The sequence below is a fragment of the Vicia villosa genome, unplaced genomic scaffold (genome assembly GCF_029867415.1).
Source record: "Vicia villosa cultivar HV-30 ecotype Madison, WI unplaced genomic scaffold, Vvil1.0 ctg.000867F_1_1, whole genome shotgun sequence".
NCBI lineage: Eukaryota > Viridiplantae > Streptophyta > Magnoliopsida > Fabales > Fabaceae > Vicia > Vicia villosa.
Genome location: NW_026705392.1, coordinates 91,587 through 108,078, shown reverse-complemented (window position 1 = coordinate 108,078; position 16,492 = coordinate 91,587). Strand labels below are relative to the sequence as shown.

The following is a 16,492-nucleotide window of genomic DNA, read 5'->3' as shown; positions in this document are numbered from 1 at the left end:
TTATTAAAAAATACTTATAAAGATTAAATTTACATATGGGGACATTACAATTTTTTTTTTTTTTGCATATACATCCAATTGAATTATTCTAAAATGACCCTTTTTAGATTAGTTGAAAATATAACTCTAAATATAAATATTCTATTTGACACAATTTAACTGAATACATGTGAAAAAAATAGATATAATCCAAATTAATCTCTAATTATAAATTATAAACCAAATTAATCTCTAATTATAAATCATAAACCAAATTATTTGATGCAATCCAAACATTCAAATTATTTGATGTAATACAAACTGAACTTAATTTGAAATGACTTTTTGTTTAAGCTTAATACCCCACCCTCCAGTTAGACCCCAAGAACTAGATTGTCCATGAGTTTCATGTGGGGTTCATTCATAGAGTAGAATAACTACAAAGTCAAATTTGATGGTGCCAATTATTTATGCTTTTGAAAAAAAAATGCTTTTGGAAAAAAATAGATATAATTCTCTTTCTATTCACTTTAGAAATATTTTTTTTGGATGGGTTGAATATGTATTTTTTCTTTTATTGTTTGATAGGTTAGATTTTTAGAGGATCTCTATATAGAGTGAAAAACACATTTGAAAATTTTTAATATTTTTTAGATATGTATGTATTCAATTTTTAATTTGAAGTGTTTTCGAAAATGCATATTCAAAGTATTCCAATATTTTATTTTCAGGGATTTTCGAATATACATATCCGAAATAATTAATATTTTAAATTTTTTTTGATTTTATTTAAAAAATTTATTTATAATATAGTTATAATATAATTAAAGTGAGTTATTATTAATAAATAATAACTTAAATTTATAATTAAAAACTATATATTAAAGTAAATTTATGATATGAAATTAAACAATGAATTCAATAATTAAATAAATATTTTTATAAAATAAAATCAAAATAAAAAAAATTAGGATCTTGATTAGTGCAATTAATTAAACAATTAATATAATTGATTCACCTTTATTTTAATTTTTTATCAAATATTAAGTTATTTCGAAAATGCATATTTGAAAAATTCCAAGATTAAAATATTGGAATATTTCGAAAATGCATATATGAAAAAAAATTTGCAAATGAAATTGAATTTGGTGAATTCGGAGATATATCTTCGAAAAACACCTTTAAAAAAACGAAATGTGGGACATTAGGAGATGCATCTCCGAATTCTAAAAACAAAAGGGCTACACCATATTTTGCCCCAGGACGAATTAAAAAACAAGATACTAATGTGTTGGCTTTTTTCTATTTTTTATGATTACAAGAAAATGCCACAAAATTTTTAAAATTTTGTCAATAATGGATATTGAATACATGACCTTTAGCATGATAGTAGAAACTCTTACCACTAGACCGTTTGTTGTTGTTTATTTTTTTACTAGCTTGCATATAGATATATTATATAACTTCTATTTGTTTTCCAAATTAATTTTACACAATTTTTATTATACATGAGTATTATTTATTATTTATTACATGAGTCTTATTTTACATGTGTACTATTTATTCCAAAATAAATATGTTAATATTGTATAGTATATATTCAAAAAATTAAAACGTTAATTTATATAGTATATTATAATTTAATTGAAATTAAAAATTAAACAATTATTAAACATGTAAAATTATACAGTACTAAATTTACTGTAAAATATATTATAACAAACATTATTTACTGTACTAAACATGTAAAATTAAACATAGTATGTTATAACAAACATTATTTACTGTACTAATTTTTTTTTCAAATTGATTTAAACTACTGTACTAAATTTTTTTCAATTGAATTTAAGATTTAATTTCTTTACGTTATTGTTTATAGATATATTTTGTTTTAACTGAAAGTAAATAATTTTTAATTATATTAAACTGAAATATGCCAACTCAATTAATATATAACTTATTAACTAAACAAGTAATATACAACACTAAACAAATAAATAACATTAACTAATATATATATTACTTAATTTGTTTTCATTAACTATCATATTTATTTATTTATTAAATATTATATTAATAGTTATATTAACTAATATTAAAAGTTTTAAAAGATTGTAATATTGTAAAAGAAATAAATCTTAAAAAAATAGTAAAAAAATTATTTATAGTAAAGGAATTAATATATTTTAAATATATATTACATAACTACTATTTATTTTACAAATTAATTTTACATAAGAATTATTATACATGTTTTAAACATATATTATTTAAAAACTGAATATACATATATTAAATATGAGAATTAAATCATATTTTTAGTAATAGATTTCAGTTTAAATAATAAATTAATTTTAAAAATTATAATGAATATATGAAATATGGTTGAATAACTCATGTAAAATTAATTTAGGAAATAAATAGTTGTTATGTATTATATCCATTTTGATTTTGATGAAAGATATTAAACAAGTGATACAAATGGCTTATTGGTAGGGGATTATGCTACCAACCAAATGGTCATGGTTCATTGGTAGAGTTTTAAAATTTTTAACCTTTACAATTTCCAAAAGGTAAAAAAAAAAAAGTTTCCATACCTTAGAAAATAAAAAAAACCACGAAAAAAAGCAAAAAAAAAATCCACGTGGCAGAGTCTCCTAAAAATATATAGAGGTGAAAAAAAAAAAAATCCCTAGATTTTATACCTCATAACAATATTTTTTATATATAGATCCATTCTAAAATAACCCGTTTTTAAATTAGTTCATAAAATATCACTGTAAATATAATTATCTATTTGACACAGTTTAAATGAATACAATAGAAAAAAATAGATATAATCCAAATTGATCTCTAATTATAAATCATAAACCAAATTATTTGATGTAATGCAAACTGCAATTAACTTAGAATGACTTTTTGTTTAAATCTAATACCCCCAGTCTCAGACCCAAGAACTAGCTTGTGGGGTTCATGAGTTTAATATGGGGCTCATTTATATTAGGGTTGGACAATCGGTCGGGTTTGGTCAATTTCGAATTTAAAATTTAAATTTGACGCAAACTATAGTTTTATTTTTAAGGCCTAATTTCAATAAAGTTTCAGTTTTTGACGGATCAATAAAATCGGTTTGGCGGGTATATCGAATTGGTTTAATCAATTTAAATTATTTTAATAAATCTATAAAAATAACTTATCTTTTATAAAATTCACAAACATTTACTTTTTAATTTTTTAAAAATTATCAAAATTTTAAAATAATATAAAATATATATTTTTTATTATTGAAAGAAAGTTATTATTACATGATAATATTTTAAATATTTTTGACATTAATTTGATTATTATCATACTTTAAACCACAAATTAAATAGTATTCAAAACTTCATATTGCCTATGTATTATTGTGAGTACACAATGTCACAATATTGAGTAATTAGATAATAAAAACAAATACTCCCCCTATTCTAAAATATCTGTCACATTTGTAAAAATTATTAATATGTCACATTTTCAAAAATTATTTGTTCCAAAATAAGTGTCACTTTTAGTTCCCAATCCAATTTTAGTTTCCCTCTAATTAATATTCTTAATTTACTATTTCTCTCGCATTGTATTAATGATAATAAAAATACACCAATAACAAATAAGGATAATTTAGTAACATTCTCTCTTTTCTCTCTTTTATTTAGCACATGTTCTTAATCTCTGTGAAAGTATCAACTATGACACTTATTTTGGGACGGAGGGAGTATTAATTACGTTCGGTTGAGTTCAGTTTTTGACGGGTTTAAAATAATCATTCGAGTCCGACCTCGATTGAAACAACTCTATACTATCCGAATTAAACAGCCGAATCAACCCGACACCCGACCCAACCAAATAGAGATGACAATTTGGCTCATATCCTATGGATACCTACAAAAAAGACCTATAACAAATAGGGTAAAAAAACCCTGCAAAAACCCACCCCGTACATGCTTTACATATTTCTATAATATTATTTATATTATTCTGTAAAAATATACGTTTATCAATTTAAAAAAAAAAATATCGCTATTAAAGTATTCATCATTTGAATAAAAATGTTTATTTAATGCTTAATTCAACAATAACATCCATAATTTTTGTAATATTTTTTAAAAAAACTTAAATTATATGGTATCTTATAATTAATTGATTTAATTTTAGTACATATGCGGATAAACAAGTACGGATACAAATATGAACATTGATGTCCACACAGGTTTAAGACGGGTATTATTTTTTCAATCCGCGGATATAAGACGGGTATTATAGTACTCTGTCCATTGTCATCCTACGACCTAACCCGTTTGTACAAAAGAGACAATCGGTTTTAATCATACCGTTCAAATTTGTCCACCCCTATTTCATACGCGGTAGAATAGCTACAAAGTCAATTTTAATGGTGTCTAGGTTTTAACAAGAGCAAAAGTGCCAAGGGGAAGTAACATTTATAACAACTGACAATTGCTTCAAATTAACAATTGGATGGGGAATTTTTCAATCTCCATGAAGAAAAAGGGAATGTCTGCCATAAAACCTAACAGATGCATACATAGCTTGAGTCAAATGCATAAAATGTTTTTAGCCCCTAGAAGAAGCTGTACAACACACGCCACAACTACAACATAACAGAACCCATAAAAACTCAGCAGTTTTGCAGTCACACATTATGGTCCTCTCTTCCGCCGCTTAGGCTCCACCTGCAATTCAACACTTCAATATTATTAAATATTCAAAATGCAGAGGTGAATCAACTCACTCATATGGACCCTGAAGTTCCAACAAAAGCCACGCACTGGTCAAAAGAAACTAAATCTATGTGCTCTCATTTAAGAAATGCGGAGACTCCAATAAATATATATAAACTATCTTCAAGAACTTACTAAAATAACCTAAAATAAATTTACGACGGCATCACAAATTATTTCATACTCTTTTGGACTCTCTTTCACAAGTATTTATTAATGGTATATGATAAACCTAAATAAATTCTAACTAAGCATTTCAAAACAACCCATTTTCCATCAATAGAACAGTGAAGTTTTTAAAAGCCTCTATAATTGTATATAGTACAAGAAATCAAGCTCTTACTATCACCCCATACCATATTCAGTAGTGCAATATGCAAAGGATGCACCAAAGATAGAATTATACCTAGTTTAATGACTTCCAAGCAGACATAATTTGTTTTAAATAAACAATTTTATTTGCTATTCACAGACACACACACACAGAGCAAAACTTCACTACATAGCTTTAAATACATAGTTATTACATTTAAAAGAAAAAGTTATATAGCTAAATGTGACTAGAAATCTAACTTTATAATAGATACCTTGCATATACGTATGTTAAACAAATTAAACCAAGAACCAACTTAATGCCCCTAAGTATTAAAAGTGCGTGTGGGTAAGAGGTAAGTGGTTTGTAGTAGTCAAGTCATGATGGTGGAGATTTTATACTCACTTCACATAAATTCTTCTAGAGGCTAGTTTAAGTAACTATACAAACATATGAATGTGAGTTAAGTATTCGCAAAAAAGAATGAAAATTAGCTGATCAGTAATTTCAGCCTACAATAAGGCATGAGACAAACAGTGAGTATTTGAAATATTTCTAAGAACTCGTGAAAGTGGAAGGAAAAAGAACATGCCTACAGGCTACATCTACAACCCCGCACTCAAAATCTTGAAAAGAAGATAATAATTCGTAGCACAAATTTTTAAATATATAAATATATTAGTCACGTCAACATTTTTGTAGAAACCAAATCTTGATGAAACCGTAAAACCTCTACCAAAATTTATATGTAGTTATGTACATTTATTCATTTAAATTGTTTTTGGAAATTACCATATATACACAGGTTTATACCCAAGTAATAAAGGAAATATTAAGATTAATGTAGCAGAATAAAAGTGTGAACCTGAGTAAGCATGATAATAATAAGAGATACTAAGAAGTAAGCAGCCCTCAATTTGTTCATCAAAAGATAAGGAGGTTTCCAGCTTAATCCTTTGGAAACATTTGTTATGAGATTAGTTCCTCAAAGATTGAAAGGTCCACATTATTTCTCAATATGATTTTTCACCACACTAATTCGTCAAAATACAAATTGTCGTCAAATTCATCCTTTAATATAACCCTTTTGAATAGAAGAATTCAGTTACAATTGACAAACCAATGACTCAGACATATGCTGTGAAAACCAAGTAATAAGAACAAAGATGTAAAACGAAAATGAAACCACTAACTCTCAAATATGGTGTAAGGTTTCTCTCTTTTCCCCTCCCCTCCAAACTCCCAACTGAAACCTAAATGCTACACAAATGTTACACTACCCACTGTTACTCAATAATGTCCCCTCTTTGTCCTCTCTCACAACAGATGTCGGGGTAGGAACAATGGACATCAAGCTACTGACTCAGACATATGCTGTGAAAAACAAGTAATAAGAACAAAGGTGTAAAAAATTGTTACTGGATGGAAGAAATCACCTTGCTATCAGATCCAGGTGATGAAGAAAATGTAGTTTGCGGCTTCTTTATATCGTCATCCGATGAACATTCAGCACAAACAAAATGGTCCAATTTCTTTGCTTCTTCAATAGTCACGCCTACGCAAGCAGGATGGTACCTACAAGAAACCTACAAAGATTGAAATTTCTGTTTCATAAAAACAAGCAAATAAAGAAACACAATAACACGATTCTTGGACACACTACGTAGATTTAACACACTTTTCATTCACAATCTTATATGATATAGACAAATGTATCGGCAGATAACCTTCAGCGCTACTATCCATCTAATGAACACAAGGAACAAGCCATTCAATTTATATAGTCTCACTAGTAAACGAACAATTCTATACTCTCAATCAAAATGCTACACATTAAGACTATATATAGACCAAACAGAGACAATTACAGAAACTTAGCGCATAATAAGTCAAAACTATTCGACTAAAACATCTCAATTATTCTCCTTATCAACTTAGGACCAATAATGACCTCGAAAGTCTTAAAACCTTTTAGCCTGATTTCACATATGCTGCCAAAAACTACAATTAATTAGTATAGAAAAAGTAACCGCGAATACAATAGAGTGAATTTCGTTTACCAATCCTTGCACCCCTCGCATTGTACCATGAGATCATCCGGGTTATACGGCATTTCACATTTGCAATACCTTCAAAACACAAACCAAACAAACATAATTCAAAACCCATTACAGTTACAAAAAAAAGCGGTTACAAAAACAAAAGAAAACTCACACGGCAACACGGTCAGGAGTGAAAGCCCCAGTAGCAGCCTTATACTCAAATCTACAATAATAATCCTCAGACCCTACATTCTCAAGCTTAGTATAATTCTTAAAAGTGTGAACAACGCATTTGCCTTCAATAGTGTGCGCACTCTGAACATCATAATGGTCAGAAAGAAAAAGCTCTTTAGCACCATGAAACTGTCTCCGACCACCAATCGATTCCTCAGGTCTGTAATACCATCTCACGCGCACTCTCACATTGTTCCTGTTGTCTTGCTCGATCTTCTCTACGTGAGCTACGTACGGCGGTTTTGATGTGTCCGTAGGTCGCATCAGAACACATTCTCCGACTGAAAAAACAATACAAGATTAACAAGAAACGAAATCATGAAGAAACATAGGGTTTATTGTTGTTGGTGTTTTTGGTTACCTCTTACGATCTTGTTTGTGCCTCTGATTGTGTATGAGTCTAAATCCTTTTTGCCTGGTCTCGTTTTCGCCATGTGAAATGAAATGAATAAACAACTCTGTTTGATTTATTTTTTATTTTTCACTTTCCCCTTTCAATTTTTCAACAACAAGGGAAAAAGAACCCTAAGATATAGTGGTGTGTGTCATGTGATTGTGACGCTTCGCCTGAGTTTTTATTATTACAGATGGAACGCGGTTCTTCCCGTTGTATTATTTCACACCGTTTTAGATTTTGATAAGCAACGTTTCACCGTTTTCTAATTTCTTCTCCTTAGTTAGACTCAATGCAAACCACTTTGTTCATTCTTTTTACATGCTATCTTTTCTTGTATAAGATTTTTTTTACTCTATAGTTATAGGTTTTTTTTTTTTCTGTATTAGTTATAGATTTTTTTTTTGTATTTATAGGTTTCTTTTGGTTGTTGGTTAGATTTATATATTTCTAATTTCTAAGATTATTTTTTAATTGTTTGGGTTTCAAAATGCGAACGCGCATATTATATATTGAATCAATAAATTAAAGAGACGCCATCATTTTTGCTAAAAGAAATATTGGATCTTAATTTTTAGACTAATCGGGCGTATTGGTTGGGTATTTTCTATATTTTTTAAAGTGGGGAGAGTTGTAATGCCTAATTATTTGATTGTGAATTATTTGGTGAAATTGTGATTTATTTGTGAATTTGTGTTGTTCGAGGGGTGTATGTCTAAAAATGTAGGAACACGAGGGTGTGGCTAGACATTAGTGTTTATGCTATTTTATTAGAAGTTAAATAATAATAATAATAATAATAATAGAAAAAAAGATTAAATAATTACTTTGACCTATGTTAGTATAAGAAATAGTGGGAGTGTTATTTGTTAAGCCCATTAGTGAGGTATAAGTTAGTAAGGGGTTAACTAAAAGAGAAAAGAGAATTGGGAAGAGGGAAGTTAGACATAACATAAAAAAGAGAAGTTATCGTAGAAGGGGAGAAGAGGCACAAAGAGGTTGTTGCACCCTCAAATTTGCCCTCACATTTTAATGACAAATTGAGACAAGCTGTCTCCCCACACTCATAGGAGTCTCAAAAGCTCAAGGTTGTACAAGAGTTGAGCATATTTACACCATTCCTAGGCAATGGGCCTCTAGCTAGGGTTTTGGTTTCTCCCAAGAAAATGGAACTTCCAAGGCCTCAAGTGGACTTAATAGTGCTTCACATGTCTCAAAGTACCTCCATGCCAAGTTTCAAGCCTCACAGTGCAAGATTGCCCAGCCAATTGCTCAAATGATCGACAGTCGATTGTGTTGGACCCAAAGTCAACTATGGTCAATATAGAGTCAAACTTCATCATTTTTGGTCAACATCAAGGTTTTAAACTTATATTCATAATTTGATCAAGGGTTGATCATGATTCATTAAGAAAACCTCAAAGCTCATCAAAAGTCAAAGTTACTAAATTCGGGTTTTCTAAGGCAAAGTCAACTAAACTTTGACCACACATAACTTTCACATGCTTCATCATAAATTTCTCAACCAAAGCTCAATCTGAAGGAAATTTGATTCTCTACAACTTTGTCTCTCTAAAAGCAAGGCAAGAAATGCTTCATTTGAGAGATATAGGTCAAAACATTACATGTCATCTTAAAAATCAACAAAGACACATCTTTTGTCAAAGCAATTTACATGAAGGTAAAAGCTCCAAATGGGAAAGGGACCAACAAGAGGTTTTAGTAGACATCTTAAGGTTTCTAAAGAGCTCAAGATCACTTTCATATGATAAGAATTGACCAGGTTATAGTTGGTGCAAGTTAAGCTATTTTTGAGAAATGCATGAAACTTCAATTGTGCAATTGAGTTTCTTGACTAATGGGCCTAAGATTTGGATCTCAAACATGATCATAATTTAAATAAAGACCTCTAAATTCATCCTCATATTTTTGTGACCTTTATTTATATTTATTTGAATTTTTATTCAATTAAAAACCAAATAAATTAAATAAAATGCAAAATAAATGGATTAAATTGCATGGCTTTGTTTATAATCATATGGAGGCCCAAAGAATACATCTTGAAGTCTGAAAATTCGTTGGTTCATGTTATGAAGGGATATTATCCAAAATTAGAAAGAAATCATATAATTTTCAATCAAATTTTTATCTCTTCAATTACATGATATCCAAGCCCATGAATTAACCTGATCTCTCCTCCTATATATACTCAACATCATCAAAGGCAAAGACATGAATGCTAGCCAAGAGAATAGGGTTCTAAGAGAAGGAAAATTTCAAGAAACTAGGGCAAGTGGGAAATTTCTCCTCAGCAACTTTCAATCTCTTCCAGCCATCCCAATTCACTCCTGAGGTGTTAAAGGGTAAGATTGAACCAAGAACTAGGCTTTATAAAACCTGGAACATGCATATTGTGTTCATCATATCCATTCATGTTTTGATTTATGTATCTTACATTTTGTTGTGTTTTAATTCAAACTAACCATGTAATGGAGTTCCTGACACAGTTTAGAGAAGATTTGAATCATTGGTTTGAAGCTTTAACGCGTAGAACGTGAGTTGCCATTATTAGGGCAAGAAACCTTGCATTCTTCATATTCATATTTGCAGGCACTTTCAGGGAAAAACAATGCCACCATTGAACTTGCAGGGGTCGAATTAGTGGATCTGGGTTATTAGTTCATTCGTTTTGGTTGATTTTTGCAGGTTTCCAAGAATGAGCTCCTCAGAGGGGATAACCGGAACTGTAAAGTTCTGGTGGCTTTGTTTTGTTAACTTATTGACCTAATGCGTGGCACATACGCGTGTTCTGATTTGGCCACTCAATAGCGTTGGGGCCCAGTTTGACTCACTTTTCGAATTCACCAAATTAACACGCGTTTTCTTATTTATTGATTGGTTTTGGTTTAATATCAAGTAACAATTGCAACGCAAGTGGTAAGAGAGAAAGGCTATGACTATAAGGGCGTGGGTTCGATCCCAGCGTCCTTTGTTCTTGTTTTCACTCGAATTTTCTCACGTTTTCCTTTCTTCTTCTTCTTCTTTAATTAATTAACCTCTAATTGATTTTTAACCATTAATCAAACCATTAACAAAATAGGATTAGGGTTAATCAACCAATTAATTTTCCCTTCTAATTTTTTTTAATTAATTTTAATTGAATTAGTTAGGATATTTAATTAGTTTAATCATTAGAAAGTCATAAAAAAAATACAATAAAAATTAGGTTTTTTTAGGTGGTTTAATTAACTTATTTGACATAATTTCTTAATTAACTTAGTCATTAGGATTTCATTAGTTTTTAGGATTGTTAATTAAAATTAATTAGATATTAGGGTTTAATTATAGTCAATTAGGTTTAATTTATACATAATTAACTAATTAGGTAAACAATTAATTAGATTTAAGTTTATTTTTATAATTAACTTATAATTAGGGTTTTAATTAGTATTAACATTAGAATTCTCCTTAGCCCTAATTCTCCTTTCTTTCAAGACTTCAATCATCTCCCGACTTTTTAATTCATTTGCTATTTAAATTTCCTCGCATTTTTTTCATATAATGTAACTGCTTATGGGATGTAATAGTAATTAGGACTTTTACTTTTCGCACTTTATTTTTCCGCAAGGGTTTTTTGATTATGTATATGTCCCAAAGCCTTGTAATAGTAATTAGGGTTTACATTCCGCACTTTACTTTCTGTACTCTTTATAACTACTACATGTATGATTAATAAGACTGTATGACAAGACTAATAATTGAACATAGCTAACCATAATTCAAGATAAATAACTGAATCAACACACTTGCACACTTTCACCTTTAGGGTAGCCTCTTTGTTGCCTTACGATTAAAATGATCATGTCCCTCGAACGTAGGGATATCTTAGCAAAAGTTGCCCATGAATAATCATCATAGTCCCTTCGATATAAAGATCATAGTCCCTCAATAACCCTCTGAGTTGCCTTCACATCCAATAGATAGGATTTCCTACCAATTAATGTCATGGATAATACTATCTCCAAAAGAAAACATAATAAAATAGGAAAGACAATTACTTAGTGGGTAGGTGCTCCTAATTGCTTGCTCACACTCAAACTCATTTTCACACCTCACACTTTCAAAACAAATATTTTCATAAAATACTTTGTATACATTCTTGAGGAATGTTACAAGAATTATTACAAAGTATGCCTTACTATTACCCCCCAAACTCAAAATCTTTAAAAAAGGTTTTTCATGTTCTTTTATGTCTTTCCTAATGAAATTTGATAAAATAAAAGTCGGTGGCGACTCTTGCTAACCGCAACATGTTTTGTGAAAAATAAAACAAAAAGTCTGTTCTCCCACCGTATTATAGAGGCTATAGCAAGGAATTCATTGTAAGAGTAAGCAATCACCAATTCAAGGTAAGAGTGGGGTTCTAACTCTATAAGAATAGTTATGATGATTAGTAGATAGGAATGGTGTTTTGATATCTATGTTGATGTTCTTAGATTTTGAATAGGAAATCCATAGAATTGATAAAATGATGCATATTTGATGATAATTCCTTGTTGCTATGTGATGTATATGTGTTGCATGGTTTCTATCTCATGAAATTTGGCCTTGTTGTTGGTTTTCATAAAATTCCATGTTTTGACCAAAAATTCGGTGACGAAAGTGACGTCGTAGAATTGCGTTTATGATCCCAATTGATGTTATATGAATAGAGGAACATTAATATATGATTATTTTGTAAACATGACTATTTAAGATGGGTTTTTTGGGGGGGGGGGGAGTAGCTTGGACAGTAGTTATCCCGTAGCAGAAATTTTCTCCATAATCGCCATTTCGCTTAGCGAGCTAGCTTCGCATAGCGAGACTTGAGAGAGAAAATTTTATATTTTTCAAAACTGAATCGGGTCCTGTATACTAATGATTTATCATGAGTTTTAGAGAATTTTCCATAATTTTCTAGAATCGTTTGAATGGTCTTTGAGCCGAGTTTTATGAAAACCGAATACTTGAATTTTTTAAGTTTATGCATTAGAATGGATGATTGTGTTGAGAAAGACATTATGAACCCTGTTTGCTGACTTTTGTTTACAAGTATATGATGTGGTTGTATGATGACGATGAGCTGATGGCATATATTGGCGTTTGTAGAAGGCTTTTGCATTGTGGTTGCATAACTGTGTTGTTGCATGTCGGTGTCGCATACATTGCATTGTTGAGGGCCTATGCTTTATTGTTGGCCTTGGTGGGCAAGTTGTTGTGGGCTTATGCCTTGTTGCTGCCTCTATTTATTGGAATTATGTTGAGGGCTCATGCCCTGTTGGTACCACATGCATTTGAGTCGATGGTTGTCTCATTGTATTTTACAACAAATGAAGTGATAATAAGTTGTTTGTGTTGAATACTTGCATTCTACATGTTGATGGATGATGATAATTTTGTGAAGTTGGTGAGATGTGTATGACTTTATTCTTCATATGCTTTTTATGATATGCTTCTTTATATTATTATGATATCTCACCTCTTCTGTTTGAATGTTGTCTCTACGTGGATAACGTGCATGTGATCAGGAGTAAAGGATGGTTTCCTTCCGTTAGTTCAAGTCGGCGTCATTGCTCTAATACGTAACATTAGGGGGGTGAACGCTTGCTTGTTTCTTTGTTGAATTTTAAATTATTGTTGGAGCCATCTTGAATCTTGATGTTGGCAATTGTTGAATTAAGTTGTTATGTTGATTTAAATTGAATCATGAATATTTTTTGATGCGTAATAAAAGTTGTTTTGAAGACTATGTTATTTTGATTGGTTCATCTGACTTAAATGTGTTATGTATTCGTTAATAATTGCGAGCAAATGCCTATGTTTTGAAGAATGTGTCATCCTAGTTTTGTGATGAAATTTTTACTCTGATTTTATTATTATTTGCGGGGGTAAATTAGGGTGTTACAAAGGCCACATATGCCTTTTTTTGACACATCAGTGTCTCTAAAGGGAGAAAGTGGATGTAAGGACCAGTTTCATTGATTTGAAAAAGGCAGGACAATTTTCGTGAGTTGATTAAAACACGAGGACCAAAAGTCTATTTAAGCCTTTTTTTTACATGCTAACTTCTCTTGTATATAAATTATTATTGTTAATGCCTTGCATTATGTGATTGGCATTTATGTTTGGCTAAAATATAGTAGCAGCAATATGTAATAGGATGTATAGAACTTGCAAATATAAACATGTACAGAACAGGTACAACAGTAAGATGTTCTATGGAATATTGAGACATGCTCTGTGACAACATGTCTTATGAGATGTCATATGCAGAAACTCATGACATCGCGCCTGCTAATCTGAAATATGAAGATTCAATATGTAATCAACAGATGCAGAATATTCTATGGAATATTATGCAATCATATGTGGCGCAGATTTAAAGGTCAAGAGAATCAAGTCAAAATATTGAAGATTATGTAGTCTCTAATTATGGAGACAATTTAGGAAACTTATGATTAAAAACCTTTCTTTTGGAAGAAGTTTTCTGCTAATTTGTAACAGCAAATAAGGCTGTGATTGAAGCCCAAGTCCAGTTAGGAATAGGTTATAAATAGAATGCTTTGTAACCTAGTTTAATAAGCAAGCCAAGTATTGAAAAGATGTAATCATTAGGGTTTGTTAAGGTAGAGCACCCGAGTTGTGGGATGGCTGCCATGTCCTTCTTAAAACCTGTAGGTAAGAGAAGTATTGTCCTCACTCGAATCCTGTAGGTAAGAGTTGAGTGATTTTTTTCTTGATCAAAGCTGTTAAGCAAGATCAAGTTGTTTGTCTTGAAGTGTGTCTTCAGTTTCTTAGTTGGTGTTAGCACTGTTTGTGATTGAAGGGATTTGAGGGGGGCCTCATACCTAGGCGATTCTTAGGTAGAAGTATATCACGGGTAGTATTAAGTGATTAGATCGTAAACTGGTTGTTTGCTGAGGGTCTATGAATTGATTCTATTTAGTGGACTTGTCCCTGGCTTGGTAGCCCCCTGAGTAGGATTGTGAATCTGAACTGGGTAAATAATTCATTGTGTTATTTATTTTCTGCACTGATTTATTAATCTGTCCAGTAATGGATGTCATAACATCGAAGACGACATCAGGGATTACTTCCAGAGCCAGTGTGTTTATTGAACCACCCCAGATCAAAATTTGCATGTGATAACTGGGTTATGATTATGCATAAATGGTTCCAGAAAGTTTATGATCTGTTAGCATTCAAGTGTTGAACCAAAATTGAAGATGATCCTATTTTATCATTGTAGTTTGTATAACAGACTAGATGTCACGACATTCTATATGACATTTGGGTTCTATCATACCAGAATTTCAATTATCATTATTATTATCAAATAGTTTTTTTTACTCTATAGTTATAAGGTTTTTTTTGTATTAGTTATAGGTTTTTGCTTGGATGATTTTAAGTTAGGTGTTGTTTGTTAGATTTACGTCACACATTCTATAAAAAAATTAAAATATCTTTTGTATTGTTTGGATTTCAAAATGCGAACATGCATATTATACATTGAATCAATAAATTAAAGAGACACCATCATTTTTGCTAAATGAAAGATTGAATTTTAATTTTTAAACTAACTGTACGCATTATTTGTGTATTTTCTATATTTTATTATAATAGGGTGTTTTGTTTATGTATTTTCTGTGTTGTTATAAAAAGGTCTGAATTTTAATCTTAGGATTAATTCTGGGTAGTTTTTTCACATATAGTCAAATAAGTTAGAAGAAATTTTACATTTTTAATGAACCTTACATTATACGTCATTTAATAAATCAATCTCACAAGTATCATTTAAAAAAAGTCAATCTCACAATAAATCATACGCATCTGACATTCAATAATAAGATCAAATATTCAAACAAAAATGTTGTTCATAGAATACAACAAATCATAATACAAAATGTCATAATATTTATATTAAAATACAAAGTAAAATGCAATTATTGTGTATATATGATGTCCATGTTTCTCCTATGTCTCTTGTTCTACAACGCATGTCGTGCCTCTATTAGGATGACCTATAGAGTGACCCTTTCAAGAGATGCCTTCCTGAAATTTGCTCTTGGTTTGGGCCTCTCTCAATAGCCACAATACGTGACATGCAGGCAACACATCCACGACGTGGTCCCCCCTTGTCTGTTCCTTTTCTAGGATCTCCTGGTAAAATTATGTATGTATTAGTAGGTTTCTCAATTATACTTGAAATTATGTTAGTAATTTCTTAAGGATAAAGTAAATAGCAGCAGAAATAAAGACAATGAAATAAATATAAAAAATTAAAAAGGATAAGGGTTAGGGAGATTGTACCAAAGATTTATCCAGGTTCGGCCGAACGTTGGCCTACTCTTGTCCCCAAGATATCTTCTTGAGATTTCTACTATAACTTTGAGCTTTTACAAGTTATACCCCCGAACCTTAATACAATCCGATCTTAAGATTTTACGCAAGCTTATTCCCAATCAAAATGAAAGATTTTACTCGGGCTAAGCTAACAAATCATTTATAGATTTTCCAAACTTATATCAATAACCAAACAAAGCTTTTTTCGACAAAGTTCTAGAAACAAAAATAGAAATTTTATTACTGGTTTATCTCACAAACCAAACTCAATTTCTCAAGAGTATCGCACTCTTGAGAATTATAAAAACATCACAACCAATACAATTTCTTCCTTACAAACATTGTTTCAGTCAAAAACACCAAAGCAACTTTA

General features: G+C 30.3%; 1 protein-coding gene across 1 annotated transcript; it reads right to left on the bottom strand.

Moving 5' to 3' along the window:
* Positions 1–4,435: 4,435 nt before the first annotated feature.
* On the bottom strand, positions 4,436–8,020 carry LOC131631834 (chromatin remodeling protein EBS-like). The gene is made up of 5 exons (XM_058902606.1): positions 7,705–8,020; positions 7,282–7,624; positions 7,128–7,196; positions 6,504–6,642; positions 4,436–4,706 (listed from the first exon to the last, which is right to left on the bottom strand). The coding sequence occupies exons 1-5, from the start codon at positions 7,775–7,777 to the stop codon at positions 4,674–4,676; spliced, it is 657 nt and encodes a 218-aa protein (XP_058758589.1). The 5' UTR covers positions 7,778–8,020; the 3' UTR covers positions 4,436–4,673.
* Between the last annotated feature and the right edge of the window lie 8,472 nt (positions 8,021–16,492).